The 25,109-nt window shown below is 36.4% G+C and overlaps 1 protein-coding gene across 1 annotated transcript in view; it reads right to left on the minus strand.

The window, feature by feature from the left end:
* The window catches only part of LOC140167524 (low-density lipoprotein receptor-related protein 6-like), a 91,338-nt gene that overhangs the window by 56,342 nt on the left and 9,887 nt on the right, over positions 1 to 25,109 (minus strand). The window contains exon 2 of the mRNA XM_072190829.1: positions 56 to 467. Within this exon, the coding sequence (XP_072046930.1) occupies positions 56 to 467 (412 nt within the window). The remainder of the gene's footprint in view (positions 1 to 55; positions 468 to 25,109) is intronic.

Below are 25,109 nucleotides of genomic sequence, written 5' to 3' on the forward strand. Positions count from 1 at the left end.
CTGTTTTTATTACAAGAAATGTTTCAAATCACACCAGGTTGGTATTTGTACTTACCCATTTTCTGGATCTAATGCTATTGCCCTTGGTTGATCCAAATCCTGCCAAAATAAAACTTTTCTCGAGCCGCCATCCAGCTCGCTCACCTCCACCCTGTTTGTTTCTGAGTCTGTCCAATAAAGTTTCATACCGATCCAGTCGCACGCCAGACCGTCTGCAATGAGTCCTGTGGTCACTATATCTATGGCTTTTTGTGTGCCGTTGCAATATGTATATTTGATCATTTCGTTGCTTACATCTGTCCAGAAGATGAAGCAGCGTGAGTGGAGGAAGTCCACTGCTGCTGCATCTTCTAAATTGTCGATGATGACCTGGGTCTGGTCGAGGTCGACAGTGCTGCCGTTTGTGGCAATGGCAGCATCTATGATCCGGATGTCTCTCCGGTTGGCAAATAACAGCCTGGGATTGGCTGCAGAAAGAAAATGAAAACATAAAAAGAAAATATATTATTATTATGGTATTACAACATTATAGCAACTGTGACAGTGCACACAGAAAATCATCATGCTGTTGATGGCTGTGTTCATTCAATTGAAATTTTAGCATAAAACAACATTGTCTCCCTTAGATAACATTAGACAACATTGTCTACCTTTAGACAAAACATTGTCTACCTTAGAGACAATATTGTCTTACCTTCAACAACGTTGTTTACCTTAGACAACATTGTCTATCTTAAACAACATTGTCTATCTTAGACAACATTTTCTACCTTAGACAACATTGTCTACCTTAGACAAAATATTATCTAACTTAGACAACATTGTCTACCTTAGACAAAATATTGTCTACCTTAGACAACATTGTCTACCTTAGACAAAATAGTGTCAACCTTCGACAACATTGTCTACCTTAGACAACATTGTCTACCTTAGACAAAATATTGTCTACCTTAGACAAAATATTGTCTACCTTAGACAAAATATTGTCTACCTTAGACAATATTGTCTAACTTAAACAACATTGTCTACCTTTGACAACATTGTCTACCTTCGACAACATTGTCTACCTTAGACAAAATATTGTCTACCTTAGACAAAATATTGTCTACCTTAGACAAAATATTGTCTACCTTAGACAAAATATTGTCTACCTTAGACAACATTGTCTACCTTACACACTCGGCAGTCCACGCTTTATAATGCATGCCGGTTCGAAATTCTGAAAATTGGTGAAAGCGTGGGGGTTTAAACTTTTTGGGTAAAACGCGTGGACTGATATAAAGCGTGGGATTAAAATAAAAAGCGTGGGGCTTCTTCCAACTTACAGTATATTTTTATTGAATGATAAAATAATCATAGTTCCAAGAAAAATCACCAAAACTTGCACACTATGTCGCAAGATAAAATTCCATTTGATGCAGGCTCGCGCTTGTTTACGTGAATCCAGTGCAATGTACACAATATCCTCCCGAAGCCCTGCCAAAACACCTACGCTATATGCAAATGTCCGATTTTCCATGACGTGTTATTTTTCTTTACATTGATCGTATATGAGTGACGTCATTATCATGCATAATTGATTGAGCGAAGCAGCACGGAAGAAGTAGGATATAGTCGCTGAACATAGCGTCGTCAAGTTTCATGACAAGAACAACATTTGAACGCCATAAAAGTACAGTTATTCATTAAAATGCTTATTTTACAGTACAGTAGTAGTTTTTCATATAATTTGCATTGTTCACGTAATGTATCAACTTAATGGAGAGAAAAACATCGGACTCGCATGTGTGAAATAGGTGCAGAATTCGGCGTACTTGATACTTCGAACCAAATTGCACGTGACTTTGTCAGTTTACAAATAGCGGAAAAAGCAAAAAGTGGTGGGGGTCAAGAATTTTCAGTATAAAGGGTGCCTCAGTAAAAAGCGTGGGGGTCAGGAATTTTCAGTATAAAGGGTGCCTCAATAAAAAGGGTGGGGGTAAAATAAAAAGGGTGGGAGTCAAACCCCACTGCCGAGTATGCCTTAGATAACATTGTCTATCTAAGACAACATTGTCTACCTTAGACAAAAATATTATCTACCATCCTTAGACAACTTAGTCTAACTTAGACAACATTGTCAACCTTAGACAACATTGTCTACCTTAGACAAAATAGTGTCTATCTTAGACAACATTGTCTATCTTAGACAACACTGTCAACCATAGTCAACACTGTCAACCATAGTCAACATTGTCTACCTTCGACAACAATGTCTACCTTTGACAACATTGTAAACCTAAAGATAAAGAAATACATCTGAAAGTTTGAAAACTTTGTTATCTTCATACACAATTTACTATCTTTGTGGAAAATTTGGCTTATCTCACAAAAAGAAACATCCTTTTCCAATATGTAACTACAATGTTAACACTCCATTTTTGCCAACAAGTAGTTGCAAAGAAAACATATTGATGCAATACCATTTGACAAGCAGTTGAGCATATCAGGGCTCGAAATAAGGAGGGCCCTTGGCCCCCGAAAATCAGAGAGGGCCCGCAAAAGATACATCCAGCGGGCCCAAATGGCCCGCAAAAAATGTACCTTTTTCTCACTTTTTTGTGGGCTCCATAGGTTAAAACCAATGGTCCAAATTCAGGCCCACAAAAAAATTTGTGAGGGCCCTCAAACATTGAAGATCGAGGGCCCAAATGGCCCTCGGAAATTCTGGCTTATTTCGAGGGCTGCAAATTGCCCCTGCTTACATGAATTCATGCAGTTGTGGATTCAAGCTACATGTACGCAGTTGTGGATTCAAGCTACATGTACGTATGAATTAAGTGCAAGCCTGTATTGATACTTTGCCCATGGAAGACATCTACTTGGTTATAATAGCTTCGTTGGGAAATTACAAGCGACTGATTCCTTTATTGACAATCATAACTTCCACCTAACAAGAAACATATTGATTTAATTTGGAATTCAGACAGATAACGATGACAAAAATATTTTATTTCTCAGAAATAACATAAATGCGAGTTAAGGCAAGCACTAAACCAACTGCTGGTGCAGAGGTGACTTGGCATAGTTATGTAAAGGCCCCAGTATGTCTGCGATTATAAACGCATGCAGTTTTTTAGGAAAAGAATGAGAGAATAAAACGAACTATACGCATCCTGCTGGGATAATGGCACCGTTTCTATATTGTGCCCTCGCAACACTTTTATAATACTAGTCACAAATTGGGCAAGTTATTAATGACAGCAATTTCCAAACTCTCTTTCTCTCTTCCTCATTTTGAAACCCCTTTTGGCAGAAAAATTGTGTGCAATTTCCCTCGTATTGCTCCGAGGCATGTCATATTTCCAGAGTTGCCAACATTTTCAGCCCAAATTGTAGGGCAAATCCCAAAAAAAGTAGCCCAATTTTTCTCTTCCCCATTGGTTTATATGGGACAAGAAACCTACAGGAAATGGACAAAAGTTGTAGGGAAAAGTAGCCCAATTCGGCTACCAAATAGCGGTAACCCTTCTTCGTCAAAATACAATGTACACACACATCTAACGAGGCATTGGATGCTGTGACTGGTCTTGCGCTAGCATCATATCCCAAATAATTTTCATACATTGTGTATGAGCAGAGTTAGAGTCCTTAGTGTGTGGTTGATGAATACGGTGGCTCAGTGGGGGGAAACGTTGGCTCCTCCTCAGGGGGATGTATTGTGTGGGGTGAATGCTTATTAGGCCTTCAAAATTAATGAATAGCTCTCAAGTAGAGACTTGGGAATTCCGTGGATGAATATTGATGTAGACATGTTACCTTTCTAGCTCCAGGTGTGATGAAGATGAACGCAGTTCGTTTATTGCAGAAATGTTACTTTTGATTCAGGTACGCTATGTAACAAACATTTTTGACAGTTTTATGAACAGAGTATAAATGAACTAGTTTTTTTCTTCTTGATGTTTTCCTTTTTAAAACTTTAAATATAAATCCCGATTCCTGATATTAGAACTTGAAAGTTGTACAATGTACCAAATCAATCACATTGTACTGAATACATTTTAACTCAAACTTCTTGAATTAAATTATTCTAAAATCATCTAATGCTTTTATAACAATGTCAACATCCATAGAGATGCAATGGAACATGTGCATTCAAGTGGGTGACAAAACCAGCGACCAAAACACAAAGACTTCACTCAAGTCTAGCCATATTTTCCAATACTAACCTTGTCACAAGTACTCTTCACCTCCCACCTCTAACAATAGCCCTTATAAACTCATCCACTTGAGAGCCTTAATGAGGTCACTGCATAACTCTATTATCATCCCATTGTGTCAAGCATAATCACTTTTCCTGGACAAGCCTTGAATGGAGAGAAGATAATTTTATAGCCTATTTTGGTCTACTTGTTGTCTGTTTCCTACATGTGATATGCTTGGTGGAAATATGTATGGTGACAATGTGAGAGATGTATAAAGAAATGTTTCAACACAATGATTTGACCTTTACTGAAACAGTCAAGCCATGGTTTAGCCGTCTGTGACATCATATTGTGATATACAGTTGCCCCTTCAATTTTTGAAACAATTTTTAGGTGGTAAATAGTGAACTTTGTAAACAACACTAAGATCCATTCCCAACCATGACAATCTTTATGGTTCAGTTCCTTTACCCAATGTTTATGCTTCTTCACTCAGAGATTGGCCTTTGGATGTGTTTGGGTACACAAACTTGAGGTCAAAGTTTGCCAGATTTTTGGGGATGGTTGAGCTCCGCCATTGGGAATGAGATCAAAAAAGACCCATCGCTTCATGTAGGATCCCCATCATGCTCATGTATCAGCTAGGACACAGTTCTTAACCCCAATATATACATTCATTGAATGACATTCAAAATTTGGGTACAAAAATCATATTCTTCAACTTGAGTGAGGTCAAATTTTGCCCCATGATTATTTTATGAGGTTATTAAACCATGCCATTGTGATGAGGCTATTGTTGTGGTCCATAGTGATAGTGCCAGTAAAACTCAATTAATACAAATGCCAAGTTCAAGTCAATGTCACACTCACAGGTCAAGGTCACCAATACATGTTCAATAAGATGCGATGCTTGTCTGAAAAGTACATGTAGATCTGGAGCTTGTTACATTTCTCCAGCCATTGGAAGTTATACCATTATGTGATGTCAAACATGTCCAACAAATCATTCTCACATAATCGACTTAACATACTCTCTCCCACATAAAAACCACATGCACGGATAATGCGCACAAAGAGGGACCGATGACCAGCATTAGCCATCAGATAAGATGGCAAGCCTAACTAGTCCGCCCACGTAATCCAAGTCTTCCAGACTGGTGATGACAAAGTCTCTCACTCAACACGCCTATCCTTCCTTGATCCTGTGTATATGATTTGGCCAGCCCATCTTCTAGGCTTTCTTAACTACAGTCAGTGTGCTAAAACATACCACAACAATTTTCTAACTAAAAAAATGCACTTTTATCTGATCATGGGCAAGAAAAGTGCAAAAGTGTTTTGCATCTTGAAATAAAATTAAGAGCACAATTCAATCATATTATCTAATTCTAACCATATTTTTTTAGTCCAAAATGTGCTATCTATCTAGACTATGGCCACTAAAGAAAAACAGCGAGTCCAAAAAATATGGTCAAATGGATGTTTTTTTACAAGTGTTTTACCATAGATCATCATAAAATTGTTTTACCATTTCTGAAAATGATCGTACATCTGGAGAAGTTGAGAACATGCACTTTTACCATTCTGATGATGAGAAGGAGGTTTGAAGCAATTACATGCACGCACAAACTTATCTACCGCTCAACATTTATTAATTGTTTAACAAAACTGCAACAGAACGTAGAGTCATCAGTTTTCAATTAGCGGAATGGCCACAAAGGCAAGAGATCGCAAAAAATAACATGGTGCCTTAATTTTCAAAAATTAGTTCAATTTGAACTAAATTTGATTATTAACAAATCTGTCAAAAAATATGTTTTACCAATTATTACTAAAATAATAAACATTTTTACCCCATTTTCTAAGGATTACATGTAACTTTTTTGAACCCATCCCTCGTATGAAAAGTGCAGGTGGTTAGGAATTCTATAAACAAGAAACTGATCAGGGCCCGCCCCTAGCTTAAAATTTATTAATTCTTATACATAACAGCAACAGAGTCATCAGTTTCCAATCAGCGGAATGGCCACAAAGGCAGGAGGACATCCAATAATAATAACTAGGCACATTTTCTCAATTTTCTTTAGACATCTGCCCTCCCCGAGGGAATGTGAGATCCTTGTGGCACATAATGAGACCGCTAATTCCGACCGAATTGATCTCGGAATAATGGATATGGCGAAAATAATGATGAGACATGCATGTTTATTTTATCTAACCAGGACTTTCATATAAATAATTCTAGTATTTTTATAACCATGTATTATTATTACGGTGCCATGAGCCAAAGTGAAATAGTATGAGCATGTATTTGGTATCCATGCCAGTGGTGTAGCCAAGGGAAGGGGAGCAGCTTCCCCCTATGAGAAGGCCCCCCCCCTCCGGCAAGTAAATATTATAATGTGGATTATATCATGCAATATTGAAAGTTTCAAGGCACCAAAATCTGGGCAAACCACTGCCCTAAAATGGAATGTATCAGGGAAGGGGGGAACTCTCTTGGAATTGAAATATATAATTTTTAAAAATGCAAAAATGAAAGTTTCAAGACACACAGCAGCATTGATAAAGAATTGAGCACCAGACCTGAAAGTATATCATTTCACACAAATCTCCAACAGATCTGAAATTTTATAACAGATGAATTTAATAAAAGGAGAATTGGTTTGTGGGTGCTTTTTTTTCCGAATTAAACAAAACAAAAAGAACAACATATTCATATTTGTGTATTCCAAACCAGTGTTGGAGGACTCGGGACTCGGACTCGACTCGAGTCGGACTCGAAATCCTTTTTCAAGGACTCGGACTCGGACTTGGACTAGGAAGCTAAGGACTCGGACTCGGACTCGGACCCCAAGGACTCGGGACTCGGCTTCGAGTCCTCCTCGAGTCCGCAAAATAGGGTCTTTTAGGTCTTTTATTTTCGCTTCATTGTAAACTTCTTCTTATGCTTGATCAATGATCACATCACATGATTAATTTAAGCAAGTTTGCATGCAAATAAATTCAGTTTGTAAATAAGCGTATAACCAAAAAGCAAGATTACTTTCAGCTATATCTTTAATTGGTTAAATGGATTTTAATCATATTCGTTTGTTTGGACATACTGCTTTGTTAGCATGGTTAGTGCAAGTCTAGAATGTACATGAATAATAAATACCCTGGGGCACTCAAGTTAAATTTTGAGTTTGCTGCACCGAACTTTGGAAACTAAGAACTGATTTGGGGGCAAAATAGGGGCTTGATGAACTGAAATTTCAACATTTTGTGGAGGTCTGTGAACTAAAATTGGCCAAATTATAGGCTTTGAGCTAACAAATTCAAAATGTTTCCAATTTGATCTAAAGAGCTATATACAATTTTCAGAGTGTTAGGCTCAATGAACTGGAGCATATATATGATGCAAATGCGGTCTAAGGAACTGCCGGAGAACCTGCAAAAGGGACCCTTTACCGCCGCACATACCCGTACCACCTTAACATGAGAGTGACCCCCCCCCCCCATCCCCGGAATAATACTGCATAGGCCTACAGCCAGATCCAACACCCCTTCGCTTAACACCTGAAGTTTGGTAGTGACGTCATATTTGATTATTATATTGCATCTTTTACCTCTTTAAAACACAAGCCTAAAAAGTTACTGTGAGTCTGTGATTATACTCTGTTTCCAAGGTATGCTACCTAAGGGGCTGAGCAAAAATTATGAGCATTCTATTGGGGGAGGTAAAATTGAGGGTACGAATTTTTTGGCCGATAAAAGGGACGGTGGAAGCAATTTTTGGCTAATCAAGAGAGGGAAACAAGCTATTTTGGGCACATATGGGGCACCTTTAAAATAAAACGCTCTAAAAAGGTTTAGAAAACAGTACAAAAACGCTTACATATGCAATTTCCCCTGCTCGCTCCGCTCACAACATATATCTACATGTATACCATTTATTTAATAGGCATAAGAATGATCATCCATGAAAAAAACCTGAAATGTTTAAATAAAAACCTGGAAAAGTGCGTGAAATGAGGCTAAAAAGGCCAAAACGGGCTAAAATTAAAGAAAAGTGTGGAAATTGGGACCACAAAAATGCTGGAATTCTCATGCCTTATTTTAAGGTTTGTAAATTGGGATCCCCAAAGGGGGTGCAAAGATTTTTGGCAGGCCGGGAGGGGGGGGGGGCAAGCGATTTTTGGCAGGCCGAGAGGGATAAACATTTTTGCAATTTCACCCTCCCGGGCTCCGCATAATTATCGCACAGCCCCAAAACAATACCTGGCATGCTAGGTATGACTAGCACATTATGTATTTACATGAATATAATATAGAACTAAAATTCTGGTTAAGTATAGGCCTACGTTGATAAAGTATTGGTGAAAACCCGGGGCTTGAATTTGATACATAAGGACTCGGACTCGGACTCGGACTCGGACCTCAGAAATTGACAGGGACTCGGACTCGGACTTGGACTCGGACACCAAGGACTCGGACTCGGACTCGGATGATGAGGACTCGACTACAACACTGTTCCAAACAGACGATCATTCCCATATTTACTAAATTACTAAACAACTAGAAACAGTACTAACCACAAAATTAGGAAGGAAATCAAAATTTCACACCATGTGTCTCATGTTTATATGTCTGACTAGTCACAACCTACTTAACCACTCCGATAATTTATGCGCATAACTGTTAACAGACATCCAATTAGGGGGATTAAGAATTAAAATTGATTAATTCAGAGTTAGCTAGGTGCTATGCATCAGTATCATGAATATTTCTATGGATCATCTCCACTGTGGGTAGACGGCCACTGTACGTGAAAGTCAATGCACAAACTATGGGCCACAATTTAGTTGCATGTTTTTGCAATTTGCACACCATTTTGTCCATTGCGACAAAAGCTGTGTTTTCCATTCCCTGCTGTGATTTTCAGCTGTGTTCTTCTTTTTTTATGGCACTGACACTGGCACTGCTGCAGCAAAATTGCGCACTCAACGTTAGTCTCCACATTTGCTACAGCAAAATGCATCCAAATGCAACTTGTCAAACTATCAAATGCCCAAATACGGCAAGTCCCCTATCTTAAAGGGGCCTACATATCTTACTACTTTCAGGGTTTCTTGATGAAATTTTGACCAAGTCAAGAGACCTGGAAATGGGAAGAAAGGACCATCAGGCCATAGACCTTAGATAAAGAATCGGGCTCGTCAGCTCATAAATCTTCTTATATGAGGCTTTTTACCAGAAAGGACAATGATTGTTTTCAGGGCAATGATTGTTTTCAGGGCAATGATTGTTTTCAGGTACATGTATGATACAATACAATGTACAATGTAAAGCTCAAATAAATGGGCTGGTCAATTCATGGGCATACAGATGAACCATACAGATGACCCATCATAGCACACAATTATTATGCAACACACACATACAAACACCCCATGCCCTCAGACAAGTAATGGCACAGAAATAGAACAATTTAATCATGCAATGGCTTTTGATTTATTCAGGAAATCCACTCAGAAGATGATCAACTCGCTAACGAGGTAGGCCTAATTGGCTTGTTGACGTAAATGGGATGAATTAATGACACAGTAATTGCCAATAAGTGACACCTCCTAATTTGCCATTTAAAATGGTGTCACACCTGATCTGCTGCTCCAATATTTCATGTATACATGTGAATAGCTGTAAAGCTATGGTCACTGGTCAGAATGTTTTGTTGCGGTCAACTCTAGTCTAGCTTTTTGTTAACCCAACCAACTTCTACCCTAGACCTTTTCTTTTCTGTGCGATATTAGTTTCACCATTGTTTCACTATGAACAGTGATGAAGAAGAAAACGGCAGGGTTCTGAATTAGACTACTGCACGTTTCCATGCCCAAGATTTCATCGTACATGAAGAGCTTATTTATGATTATTTTGAAATTGGTTCGCAAACCTAACTATCACTTATATCAGCATTATTCCAGAATACAAGTTTGTAGGCCTACCCTATTTTACCCTAGACTTGAGGCCCAGGGGTTGAGGGTTACGTTTGATCAACGAATATAAAATTAAGGGGGTACTACACCCTTCGATAAATTTGTGACTATTTTTGCACTTTTCTCAAAAACTAATAACACACTGGTAACAAAAGTTATGTATATTATAGGGCAAGAATCAATTACTACACTGGAATTTCAGTGACCCAAGACAAGCGGTTAGTTATTTATGATAAGAAATGAGGTACCGCTAGGAAGCACCTCATTTCCTATCATATATACTGAACCGCTTGTCTTGAGTCACTGAAATTTCAGTGTAGTAATTGGATTCCTTGCCCCAACAATATACATAACTTTTGTAACCAGTGTGTTTTTAGTTTTTTAGAAAAATACAAAAAATATCACAAATTTACCACAGGTGTAGTACCCCTTAATGTACTTTTGATACACTTCACAATAACATCTTTCATTGGACCAGTTTGATACCAATATTTGGCATTTTCTCAGAAATTTACAATGTTGGATGACATAACCATTTCGTTCTAATCATGGAACTTAATAATTGCAAAGAAATACCAAAAATAACCAAAATTTATTAAAATAAATGCCCCTATTTTCAATCTGATAATTAGCACATAATTAAGGCAGTATTCTCTGCAAAAATTAACATTTGAATGGTAAAATGGCAATTTCCACTTCTGACAATTAATTTCCTAAAATCATTGTTTTTCCCTCATATAAATACTGTGTTACATTGCACATTTGGGCTTTCAATGATGGGACAAATTAAGAGAAGATATCGCTAGTATCCAAGATCCTTTGCGGTTGCCGCGGTCGACTTGCTAAAACCATGCTAAAACCACGTGTTATCACGTGATACGTTGTTATCGGGTATCGATTGATCAGTTGCCTCTCTCAGTTGTTTACCTTGTGTTTACTATGCAATGACCGTGGCCCGCGTGGACCTAACGAGAGATCGCAATTAGAAAACATCATGCTCAAGAACCATGAAATGTTTTCATTATTCAGTAGAAAACCCCGTAGAAAACGACATACCAATAAATATTCCAGGGTATGTCAAGTCCAACTGTTGCACAATAATGCAAAATGGTCATCTGAAATTTGGATTTCGATCAGCTAACCTGTCGAATTCCACTACCGTGGCGTAGCATACATACATTCATATCAAAGGAAAGTTCCACAGAAGTCTCATTTGCATAATTTCACGATATTCGGGCACAATTTCAAGATATTTATGGACATTTGCATAATTTCACGATATTCGGGCATGTATGCAGTGCATAATTTCACGATATTCGGGCACACAGAACCCTTCTCGGGCACGCCGTCTCCCATGCAATCATCATTCATATCTCACTCAGTCAGAATGCTGACTATAATTAGGGACCTACTTGAAAAATCCCAATTGTAAATCTAAATGGTTATTTATGCACATGTAAACAAATGAACAATCTTTGACTTTTGGATATGGTATCAAAACACATGAATCCACGCCACGGCCAATTGTCTTTATAACCCTGGTCCCATCAACTCTATTTTTTTGAGGTGTGGTATTAATGCGGCTGTCAATTGCAATCCCGCTCCCTACAAATAATAGGTGTCCACCGCTCGGTCCGACACGCCGCTAGTCCGACAACACAAATTCCCTATACTTAGAGGTGCGTCAGTCCGAAATTGAAAAGCACGGCGCTAGTCCGAAAAAAAGCATGCATTAGTCCGAAAATAAAAACCACTGCAACAGTCCGACACGCTGCTAGTCCAAATCTGAAAGCAGTTTTCTGTCTGACACACCGTTAGTCCAAATCCGAAATACACTGCGCTAGTCCAAATTTGAAAACACTTCTTCAGTCCGACACTGCGGTAGTCCGAAACTGAAAACCATGGTGCTAGTCCGAAACTGAAAACTACAGCGCTAGTGCGAATCTGAAAAACACTGCACTAGTCCGAATCTGAAAAACACTGCACTAGTCTGAATATCAGACTATCGCAGTGTTTCCCCAATTCAAATTCGGACTAGCGCGTGTTTTTCAAATTGAGACTAGCGCAATAGTTTTGAGTTTCGGACTAGCGCAGTGTTTTTTATATTCAGACTAGCGCAGTGTCGGACTGAAGGAGTGTTTTCCAGATTCGACTAGCGCAGTGGTTTTCATTTTCGGACTAGCGGCGTGTCGGACTGGCAGAGTGTATTTTTAGATTTGGACTAGCGGCGTGTCGGACTGGTGCAGTGCATTTCAGATTCGGATTAGGGGCGGTCGGACTAGCGGAGTGTCGGACTAGCAGCGTGTCGGACTAATGCCCTGTACTCGTTTAATAGTACCTGGGCCAAGTGATGTAACACAGTCACAGGGCTGTCAACTTGTTAGAATTACGGGGGCACGGTCACCCAGTCAGTCCGAAACACCGTCAATCCGAACCCCTGTCAACCCAAAACCTCAAAAAGACGTCTTATTTTTAAAAATGCGACTTAATTTAAAAAGACGTCTTATTTCTAAAAAGGCGACTTAATTTAAAAAGACGTCTTATTTTTTTAAAAGGCGTATTTTTTACAAAAATCTCCCGTTCCAAAAATAAGTCGTCTTTTAAAATAAAGTCACGTTTTTTTCTGAAATGGCGACTTTAAAAAAAAGAAAGCCCCTCTGAAAAAGTTTAAGCAACGCTACAAAATAATGTACTGCAACACACTGAAAGATACGAGTGCTTCCACACTTTATATTTAATTTCTTTCTATTTTATTTTTAATGTACATGATTTTTTTATGCAATACAGTATTACAATGAATAATTTTGTGTTAAAATGGAAAAATGAACAATTCAGTACCATATTCAACATGTTTAGAAAACATAAATTTTCTTCCTGAAAATTGCAAAATATGCTCAATATTTTGGGCATGCACCATTTAACTTCAGGGGGGGCTGGAAGATTTTGACAAAAAAATCCTCCCACTACATGAGCAAAAACCAAAAGCTACATTGTATGTACATGTAGTGCAAAAAAAATAGCTGGAAAAAAATGCATGCCGTGAAAAATAACTTCGTATTTGTATTTGTATATAGTACTACACACAGTAAATACTCATGTGAAACATTATTTTTGCATTTTTGTTAAACCATTTTTTTTTCATTTTCAGCCAATTTGACCTCATATGAACTTGGACCTCGTTTACGACCTTGAACACCATGAGGGTTCCCATAGTGCAGCTATGACTCAAGTTTGATATAAAATTGGATTGACTGAGTTTTAAATATTGGACAAGATGTAGTCGATTCCAATATTTTAAAACTCATAGTGAGACCAATAAATACTGGGCGTAAAGCATCCAATTTTATCATTATTATGTGTTGGATCCAATATTTCCACACACTTGGATTAAACAAAACATATAAATAATGGTTGCAATAGGATTTGAACTGTTCATATGTGTACATCCATTTCAAAACTTGTCGGCTGCTACATGCGTCTCATTTCAAATAATAGCTAGGAATAAATACCAGACTCATCTCAAGTGGAGGTCAATTCAAATCATCCCCAAGTCACATGGTTAAAAAGGAAGCCCCGCCAGATCATTTCTTCTGGGGTGAACCAAACCTGCCTGGTTATCAAATTAATCAGTGACAAGGTTATCTCTGAATTTGATAGATCCTAATTGATGTTTTAATGTTATTAATTTTAATGTTATTACATCAATTAGCATCAGAAGAACTGCTCTGGCAGGGCTTCCTCTTTAAGGAATGTTCTCTGTATTCTAAACCATGTGACTTGGGATAATTTGAAGTGACCTCCACTTGTGTTGAGTCTGACATGTAGCAACCGACAAGTGCATCGTTTTGATATGGATGTACACACATGAGATCAAAAAGCCTTACATTAATTGTTGACACACTGACACACAGACGGGACAGACACACACACACGACTCGTGATACCATAAGGTCTTTTCCTTAGGACGACCTAAAATTAGTAGAAAACGATAAGCTATGTTAAAAATTTTTGTCCCTAGGGGTCAAATTTCATACTACAGGGGTCAAATTTCATACTACAGGGGTCAAATTTACAAATGGTCAGATTTTGTCAAAAACCACGGCATGGTATACCTCTGGTAATAACGATTCAGAAAATTATAGTTTGATCTATCTGTGGCATACTGTTTCAGAGTCAAAAGGTCAGAATTAGGAGACGACTCACCAGCGGAACACTTTGGCATATAGTTTTTGACAAAATCTGAACAATTTTGAAATTTGGACCCTGTTATATAAAATTTGACACCTGTTCAACCCAAGGAATTTTTTTGAAAACGGAGATTGTCGTTTTGTACACATTTTTTTCTGATCTACAGACATTGATTAGAAGTTGATTTCTGAGGGTGCACAATTGAGTGACTCCCTCTTTTTCCAACTAAACTACATCTGGAACATCACCCTGTGGTTGCCTAATGTAATTTGCAGGCCTCGAAATAAGCCAGAATTTCTGAGGGCCATTTGGGCCCTTGATCTTAAATGTTTGAGGGCCCTCACAAATTTTTGTGGGCCGGAATTTGGGCCATTGGTTTTAAAACCTATGAACCCCACAAAAAGTGAGCAAATTGTCACAAATTTTGCGGGCCATTTGGGCCCGCCGGATGTGTCTTTTGTGGGCCCTCACTGATTTTCGGGGGCTGAGGGCCCTTGGGCTCCCCTTATTTCGAGCCCTGGTAATTTGCTACATTTATAAGCATGTGATGCATGTAATGCAGCGTAGAGTCTAATGGAAGTTAATGTCCATGTATACGGGAGCGAGTTCCAGTTGTGCAGTCTTTGGGAAGAACTTCTGCTGGAAGCAATCTGTAATGATACGATGATACTTTTTGATGGTACTTTTGGGGGAGTGGATTAGGATTTCTGGTATTATCATTGGTGCTATGTTGATGGAGTTGAGGTAATTCCTTGAGGTATTTCATAAGCTGAAGGCGTAAAACTTGATATCCATTCTCCGGTTAACCGCTTTCCATGTGATGACGGTCTGAAGCCTCAGGGCTGTTTCATGGTTGGGTAATCACCTGTGTATACAGCAAAAAGGAACAAAAAACAATTTAGTTTCAAAGTATGAAAATCAAATTGCAGCACTCGTTTTATACAGTCTGAACAGTCGTGGCGGCATCAGATTTTTTTGCCGGAGGGGGCATTTCATTAAATTTCCACAAAGGGGGGGAACTGGAGAGGAGATCTCCGACTGGGGATTACTAGTACCCCCGGCATGCACTGCACCGCCACTGCTGAACACACAATCCCATCACATGAACAGGCAATAAATGAATTTTGTATTTGAATGATTTCTTGCCGTTTTGTATCTGGTACACATAAATTTTAACTTCCCGACCAAAAACACGAGTTCCAAAGGAAATTCATCAGGTGGATTATTTGTGTTTAATTTGGACAACCATGTATTTACATGTACATGTAGAACTTTGTTGTTGTTGGGCTCTGTCAAGTCAACAAATTACAAAGGAAAAAACAATCATGTTGTTTACCCTTCCTACATGTACACCAGATTATTTTAGGATTTCACTACAATCATAACATTTGCATGTACCACTCGGGGTGTCATCTCATCTCAGCTCCTATTAAATTTTTTTTTTGTCAGAATTAAAAACCAACCCACAACTATTTATTCGGAAAATATTCTTTGAAGAAGAAATAATTACAACGATCGACATGAAAATACAAAGCCAACAATTACATCACAAGCATGAAGTCTACGTGCAGCAATGCTACAGGTGATTTTATCATGACGAATGATGACATAATGCACGAATATCATTCTTTGCCTGGATCCGGAAGTCATCTCATCTCGAAACAATAAAGGATGTACTACAAAACATCAGAATTAAAACCAAACCACCAAGTCAAGTATTTATTCGGAAAAAGAAGGAAATAAAATTCATATTGCGATCGACACGGCATGTGAAAATGCAATATCCACACGCATCTGAATGCATGCAACCAAACAGCCAAAGAAACTCTCTCTGACCCGGGCTCAAACCAAGTAACAATCGAATATTTAGGTACACAAAGACTCATACTTACCAATATATCCCAAAACATTCAATCAAACTTGATATTTTCCACAATTTCATAGCAGATTCCATCATTCTGTTCTGATCACACTCGCTGTCCACTCACCACTTTCGCGTGAATCGTGACCTCGGGTTTGTTTACAACTTGGTAGCCCGATATCGATTGATCGCTGCTTTGTATACATTTGGCTGATCCCGTTTTTCAGCAAATTTGGCGAAATTAGGACAACTTTCATTGACTGTTTTGCCGTCTAAACCTGAATCGTTAGTGAAAAAAAATGAGCATAGACACGAAGGGGAACCACTGTGAACAAGGGATCGTCTTGATTTCACTAACGATTCAGGTTTAATGCCTATAAAGTGAGTTCAAAGATGGGGAGTTTCAGGCGGAACACACGCAAGAGAATAGGGTGTAATTTGAAACGCTTGCGAACACGCAGGAGTTTCGGAGCGAGTTCTGCTGTATGCAGGGATACTAGCGATATCTTCTCTTGGACAAATTAATGCCAGGAAAATATCTGACACCAAATGATATTTTTGACAGATGGCAATAAAAAATCTTACTTGCATTTTCAAATTTAATATGATCAATCTCATAATCATGATAATTGCTTTGCTGTAATTTTCCAATGTTTTGCTTAGAAATCATGCACATGTAGCAACAACCATGATATAACATTGTAGTACTTTTTAAATACTGCATGCAAAAGATCTTCATATCATTGAGACTGTTTGTTGACAAATCCAGATTTGCATAGTTCCACATTTATTATGCAATTGTACAAACATAAAATCACCAAGCTCACTACTTATCAACTGGCAACCAACTTGAGTTCAATAGCATTGTATGCACTAGAGTTCAAGGAAACCAACAAACTCTGGAACTGATGTTTTCAATTTATAGACTGCTTCTGGCCATCAATGTCTTCTGTAGTAACAAAACTCTTCTATGCCACTCAAATAATATTTTAATATATGTCCCGCCCAGAATTAAAAGATTTACACTCCAGAATGGATTTTGAAAAAACTAAAATGGGGCCTTGCCCTTATCCTGGCAAAAATTTCTTTGGAATAAGGCCAAATTTTTTTTTTGTGTTGCCTCAATCAACCGACCCTAAATCCTGAAAAATAAGGATGATCTGAATGATTTTTACAGATTTGCAAAAGAAAGAAATCCGACCGACTGACCCAACTTTCCCCACTTGAGGGCAACACAACAATTTTTTTTTGGCCTAAGTGCTGGGGCTAAAATTTGTAGCAAATTGGTGGATATTTTGGAGGAAAATTTAGCCAACAGTCTCTGGAACTTCAAATGGAAGGGGATCACCAGAATGGAAAAAGATCTTGAAAAAGAGGGTTGGGTCTTGGGTAGCCCTTACCCGTAGTGCTAAACAAAGTACCCCCCCCCCCCAATATGAACACAAATTAGTAAAGGATTCCTAATTTGATAAGGGTAACAATTTACCCTTGATTGGGTTTACGGAATAAAGATCGAGGCGAAACAAGAGAAAGACACAAGGAAATAATTCAATTTACAATTATGGATCTGACCAAGTTCACCTCTACATCTATACTGGGAGTATGACAAAATTTGAAATGATTTAATTATCTACTATAACCATATTAACATGGTTTCTCTTCGCATATGATATAGGATCATGACTTAGGGCTGTTTGATCCATCGCATAAGATCTGCCACATAGAATCGGCATCATTTCCAATTTGCATTTTAAATCTTGGAATTTGTTTACTGAACAATGCAAATCTAGGGAGTATATTTATACACATAGCCGGGATGGTATGGAAGCAAATTACAGGTTACCATATATTTAATGCGTAGCAAGCTTTTTAAAGTTTTTTTGTCAAAAACAACAGGGTCTGCTTCAAATTTTATAAAGACCAAACACGAAACACTTACAGTTGTATGCACTTTGGGCAAAAAACAATAAAATGTAAGGTAACAAAAAAACAACAACAACCCTGTTTACTACAGGTCCAACGGATCCAGATTTTGCACTCTTTTTACTTTTTTTTTTTTTGCTGTAGTAAATCAGCCATTTTTTAGGTTAATTTTATTCATTTTTTTGACTGAAAAATACAAGCAAAGCGAGTGAAAGAAAAAAAATTAAACAGCTCCTGCGGATTTTAACTGTTTTTGGTGTTCATAATCAGTTGATGAAGAAAAAATACAATTTGAAAATGGCATAAAACTTAATACTGGTGCATTTTTGCTGGCTCTGCACTTGTGGGTGTCTGACGTCAGGGGAAAAATTATGAATTTAACATTTACTAGGTCACACCCTTAATTCTTCCTTCCAAATCCAATCAGAGCAGTGTTGCCTTTGAAATCGGTAAAAAAATTATTAAAAATCACTCACTATGTACACAAATGCACCACTCCATCCCATCTTTCATTATGACACACCAAGCTCTGGGTACAGTTAATCGGTTAATGACATGGCTGGCCTCAAAGTATTATGGGTAAGATTTGGTGCGATATTATCAATGTAATATTCCGTATTAGAGATTTCTCTGTGAGATTAGGATTCGCTTGCTTGGAAAATGAGTTAAGTCTTTTCCCTGTGTCAAGTGGTATGTGTATCATTCAGTATGCATATTTTCAAATGACACAATATTTTATCATTGACTGTTGAAACTTCCAAAATATACGCATCCATTTTATAGGCCTATGGTCTAGAATATCTAGATGATTTTTTTTTTGCTATGTATGTTTTGTGCAATTATTATCCAGTACATCAAAACATTTTTTGGGAGAAAAAACCTGTTCTACTGAGCCCGACCGACTCAGATTTTGCTTTTGGGGGATTTTCAATTTTTTAGACTTTTAAAAGCGATATTGACCACAAACTCTGACAGAAACAAAAATAGTGGTCCTTTTGAACACATACATACAGCTTTTGATAATAAATAGAATGACATTTAATTACTATCCAGTATAAAAAATTTGACACAATTTTTTATATAAAAGGCACTATATTTTTTAAACATTGTTTCCATTGGCCACTAAACACCAAAATACAGTGAAATACCCTTATATGAACCCCTGAAATTTCACAAAAAATCTACAATTTTATTTTTTTTGTATTTTGTTCATAAATAAATTGAAGCATGCAAACTACAGAAAGGAAATGAACCACATGCATTTAGCTCCATGTTCGCTATCTGACCCCACTTTGCCTGCTGCTGGTTAAAAAAATACAACAAAAAAATCATGACGACTTAAAATGTCCCGCAAATTATGCCTGAGCATCCAGGCATGTCAAAGTATTCACCAGCCCTAATGAGAAATGCTGATGCATTGCTAATAATTTATGGTTAAAATCACACCAAATTCTAGGGACAAAATAATGATTTTTGATGTTTGGTTTTGAAAAGTGACAAACATGCGATATGACAACGGTGGCATTCAATGCATTGTGCACGTCACACTTCTTAAATTTTATGGCTAGGAAAAGTGACATGACTTATTACGGTATTAGATTTAGTAATCAAAACAAAATTAAGTTAAAAAAGTTAACTTTGTTTATTGTTTATGAATCAATGTAATTAATGTAATTAATGAGCAAATTACTGGACACATGAACATGTGTGCAGACAAAGAAAATGTCTGCATGGCAAAGTCAGAAATATTTTTGAAAGTGTCTAACCCAATTGACAAACTACCCCCCCCCCCCCAACTTTTTTAACTTGTGAATTTAATTTACCCCATCAAAATGGAGATTTTGGTATCACTCAGGTGAAGGCTCATAATCACATTTATCGCATAACATTTAGCCTGAACTATGTTTAGGTCAAAATACATGCAAATATGTTGGTTTCCATTAATGGACTAAAAATAGATTTGAATGAATGAATTTTATGGTTTGTTTATTAAAATTTTGCAAAATCATAAAAGAAACTCATTTGTTGTTACAATTATTTATGCAAATAATTGTTGAATTTTTTTTAATGTATAACTTTATGATTGACTTGTGTTGATCCAATACAGCAATACAATGTATGTATGTATGTAGGCCAAGATGTATATCTGTATAGACAAATTCAACTCCCACCAAAATTAACTCACAGAATTTTATTACAAAGTTCACTGTGTCCATGCCTGTAAAATTTAAAATGATTCACATCATCATTTCATATTCCCACTTACCCTATATCATGACAATTGGCATATTTCCAATCAAGTCCGTCTCTAAATATTCATTTGTAAATACGACAAGTACATGTCATCAAAGCTGACATGTTTCCGACTGCTACTCATCTCTCATTTTCAAAATCCACCTGTACGTCAAACTTAATCATTTCAATATCATTGCAAAATATGAAAAGATACAAATATTCTCGCTTTATTATCTGAAATGTTCTGTGACTGCAGTTCACTTCTCATTGTGCTGTACGGTTTTCAAGATCCACCTCTAAGTCAAATTTGATTATTTCAATATCAATGCAAAATTGAAAACGAAAAGACACAATTATCTTTAAAATATCTCAGTATATAGTATGTAGCGTTTTGCCGAATGCAATTCACTTTTATTCTAAATCTGAATTGAACTTGTAGAATTCATCATTGAGTCAATTTAGTCAGATGTAATACTTTTTACATGTCATAAGCTAGCCTGATTATAAAGAACAAGGAAAATGTGTTTCAAACAAATTTGTCTTTTTGTCTTCAAATTCAACAATCACTTATAATAAAAATTATTTTCCCCCAATTTTGAAAAATAAAAAAATTGACTTCCAGTCACTTCACAAGTAATTCACATTCACACACAAAAAAAAGGCAGCTGCATTTCCATAAGATAGGGCAAAAAAGTCTCCGCTGTCTTGCAATAAGGCACGTTCAAACTGCCAATTTAGATTTACTCACAGATACCGGATATTATTGTGTCAAAAAATGTAAACATTTTGAATCCAAATCAGTTCACTCTTGGTGGGTTGATGTGACATGAATTCATAAAAATGAGATTGATTTAATTTGATTAGAATATTTATATTACTTTACTATATATGTGTCATCTGCCAGACTTTCAACAATGAGTCAATCATTCGAGTTTAGTGAACTTTGGAATTCGCAATTATCAGTTAATTTTTATTAATGATATGATTATTTACGATATGCCCTGATATATTTGTGATGAACAAGTAAACATCATAGTAACACATAAGTGGACAAGATAGGGCTTGTTCGTGTGATAAACAAACTAAAGATTGGCTCAAAATATGTGCGACATATTTCAAATTGATAAACTGAGGTTGACAATGACAAATTGTGTGTTTACAATTAATTGTGAAATTGCACATAATTAAAAATTATAGGCATTTTAAAACTAGAATTATGCAGTTCATTACTGAGGGTTCCCACACAACAAAGGTTTGTAAATTATACAAAGAACATGCAAATAACCTCATTTATATTCATAAATATGCAAATAACCTAGTTACACAAAACTATCATCCTACCAAGTAAGAAGTGAATTCATGCAGTTATTGCCTGTAAGCTGGAGAGTGGACTAATGGAATTTCAGGCATATGCAAATAACCTCATCAATATTCATAAATATAAATGTACATGTAACTTCACATAAAACTGGCTCAAAATATGCTAAGGTGTCATATTATAGCCATATATTTTGACATCTTTTTTTTAAAATAATAATTATAGAAAAGGAATATTTGCTAGTTTAGTGGCAAGTTTAGGTAGTAAAGACATAGCATACACAATTTAAGTAAAATCCTTTCACTCTAAATAATAAAAATAATAAAAATAGCTGTAAAATGCCTATTTTTACACTTTTATTTGTAACATGCCAAGAGACGCCTTTTTTCAACAGCTTTTAATTTTTTTTATGGATCCTTATAGAAATTCATGTGACCTGTTTCCCAAAATGGTGCAGTAAATCAATCAAAAAAACAGAAAGAGGCATTATGAATTATAAGTTAACAGATCAAAAAAGGATTTAAAAGTTTGCCTTATGTATGTTACTATTGTCTGTCAAACTTTTGATTGATTTTGAAGTCCCTCAGTTTTTATAAACAAAGACTTGAAGCATAAACTAAAGGGTAAATCTATTGTAAATAACTTCATTTCTCCATATTATAATCAATTTGTAAGTGGCTGCCATCTTTTGAACATATAACAATTTAAAAATTTTTCTTGAAATGTCTGTCAAATAGTAACATACGCAAGACGGTGCTGTAATTCCTGCTAAACTAGGGTGATGCAGCTAATTATGCTACATGACATAGCATTTAGCTCCACCTAGCTTTGTGGACTATCACTTTGTGAGGAGAAGCTTTTTTGATGACACAATCCATTGTTAAGTGTTGTCTGTCAAACATTTGTACGCAAGTAACATACGCAAGATTTGTATGTGTCTGTCAAAAGTAACATACGCAATACGTTTAAAAAAAGTAAAAATCACTTGATGTTCACATTATGATGATAGTTTAGAGTTTATAAAAGTGTTTTAAAACATGTGATTTATAAACGGCATGTGATCTTTATTCAATTTCCCATCTTGAACTACTGTTTTTGCCAAATTATTATTCTGTATGTTACATTTGACAGACATCTTGCGTATGTTATGGCTTGACAGACACACATATTTTATTTATAACAATTTATCCTCCTTATTGTAATATTTGGACACATTTTTTTCCACAATCAGTTGCTGTAGGTCCTACACCTAAATAACCACAAAATACCTTAAGTAATACTTTATAAAGTTTTATTTGATTGCAGAAAATCATCAAAATTGTGTCTGTCAAATATAACGTACGCAAGGGCTAGAAAATTAAATTTGTGAAGTAAATGGTCTATAACTTATCTTTCTTTTAGTGTATTATGAACGATATATGTGCATACTATAATTTAAACCTGGTTGGAGACCAAAAGAAAAGAGCTGGAAAAATAATTGTGTGTTACACTTTTATGACACCTTAGCTTATTTTGAGCCAACTATACAGCACATTAAGTCACCATACTGTATCATCCTACCAAGTTGGATATAAAATAGGACGGATTGAGCATGATAAATGAATTTATCGGCCGTCGAGCTAGAGTTTCAAATACTGCTGGCTACAATATGAAAAGGTGCCCAACATTTTCAGCAAATGTTCCCACCCCCCCCCCAAATCTATTACAGGTTCAAGATTTAAATACAAAGGGGAACAATTTAGGGGGTTATTTGTTTGTTTGTTTACCCAGGTTGGTCCGTGAGGAACACATGCTAATCCACGGAAAACCATGGACCGTTCCAAGCTCATACAAATGCACAAGCCTGAATAGCCAGTGTAGGGCATGCTGGCCTAGATAGCTTTGATAAACAAAGCAAGAAATGGAAGAAAATAGCTAGGGAAAAGAGAGAAGGCCACTCCCAAACACAATTGTACAATTTTACTCTTAGCCCTTACTTCGTGAGAAAGGAAACTGTATGTAAGGTTTAGGATTAAGATTCAGGATTAAGGTTGGGACTGGCCTAATGGAAGAAATGGTGTGAATGATCAAATGGGACAGAATGCTGGAACAATATGATTGGATTGACTTTGCACTGTGTTTTTAAAATAGACGATCTTTTCAATGTAAATATGGAAAGATAATAATAGCTGTGCACAAATTAACATCATCCCATCATCATACAGTGCTTTTCAATCAAGATAACTTTAAATCTGTTTGACTATCAGTGTCATCCAGTAGGAAAACAAGATCACGGTTACGTAACAACATTAGAGATATATAGATAGATATATAGATGAAGACCATTAGTTCAGATAGTGAATTAGTGATAACAAGTCAAACAATTTTGTGATGGTAGTATTCATGAACAAAATAATGATGATTATTATTTATATCAGGCTTTTGAGCGATACAATAAAACTGTATATTGTACAATATTCTCAAAATACGTACGTATCATATATCCCTTACCAAACTTGAATGTCTTCCTGTTGTATTCTTTTTAAGTATTCTGAATATATTCATAGAATGTATTCATGATGTATTATTTTCTAGTGGTTTGAATACTAGCTAGAACCACATTATTCAACGGACATAACAAGTCTTTCTGAATACTAATATGTAAATTAGAAGATTAATAACAGTATTTGAACCACTTATTTGAACCACTTAATTTATATTAGCTTATGTTGTAATACTAGCACTAGTATTCTAACCACTAGCACTAGTATTATTACCACTACCCCTAGTATTTTAACAACCAACTAGTATTCTGAATACTAATATGTAAATAAGAATACACACACTAGTATTCTGAATAGTAATATGTAAATGAGAACAACTCACTAGTATTCAAACCACTTATAAGTATTCCTATAGGCGAAATATTTAAATGAGAATACTTGCTAGTATTCTTAATACTAATATGTAAATGAGAATACTAATATGTAAATGAGAATACTAGTGGTATTTCCTTCTGAATACTAATATGCAAATGAGAATACTAGTGCTATTTATAGCATTCTGAATACTAATATGCAAATGAGAAGACTAGTAATATTGCTTGCCTAAATGTTACCATGGTTATTGAAGTCATACAGCTATTTTGTTCTGAACATATTTCTGATTGTGGTCACCTCATTTTGGCAGCAAAATATGTCTAGATGGAAACCTGGTTCTATTTCAATTACACATACCACAAGACTACTGAAGGCATGTTCATGTTGGTCCGACTCCACTTATTGTGCATGCAGTACCAAATGCTGTTTGCATCAAATTTGAATGCTGTTTAGGTCAAATTTAAGCTGCTGTTGTAACAAAGTAACATTAAAGGAGTTTCCTTTTGAAGCTCACAGTTTACCTACCTTAGGAATTCATTTAGAGTTTTATGACAAACATTTTAG

Source organism: Amphiura filiformis, chromosome 13 (assembly GCF_039555335.1).
Source record: "Amphiura filiformis chromosome 13, Afil_fr2py, whole genome shotgun sequence".
In the NCBI taxonomy this organism is placed as follows: Eukaryota; Metazoa; Echinodermata; class Ophiuroidea; order Amphilepidida; family Amphiuridae; genus Amphiura; species Amphiura filiformis.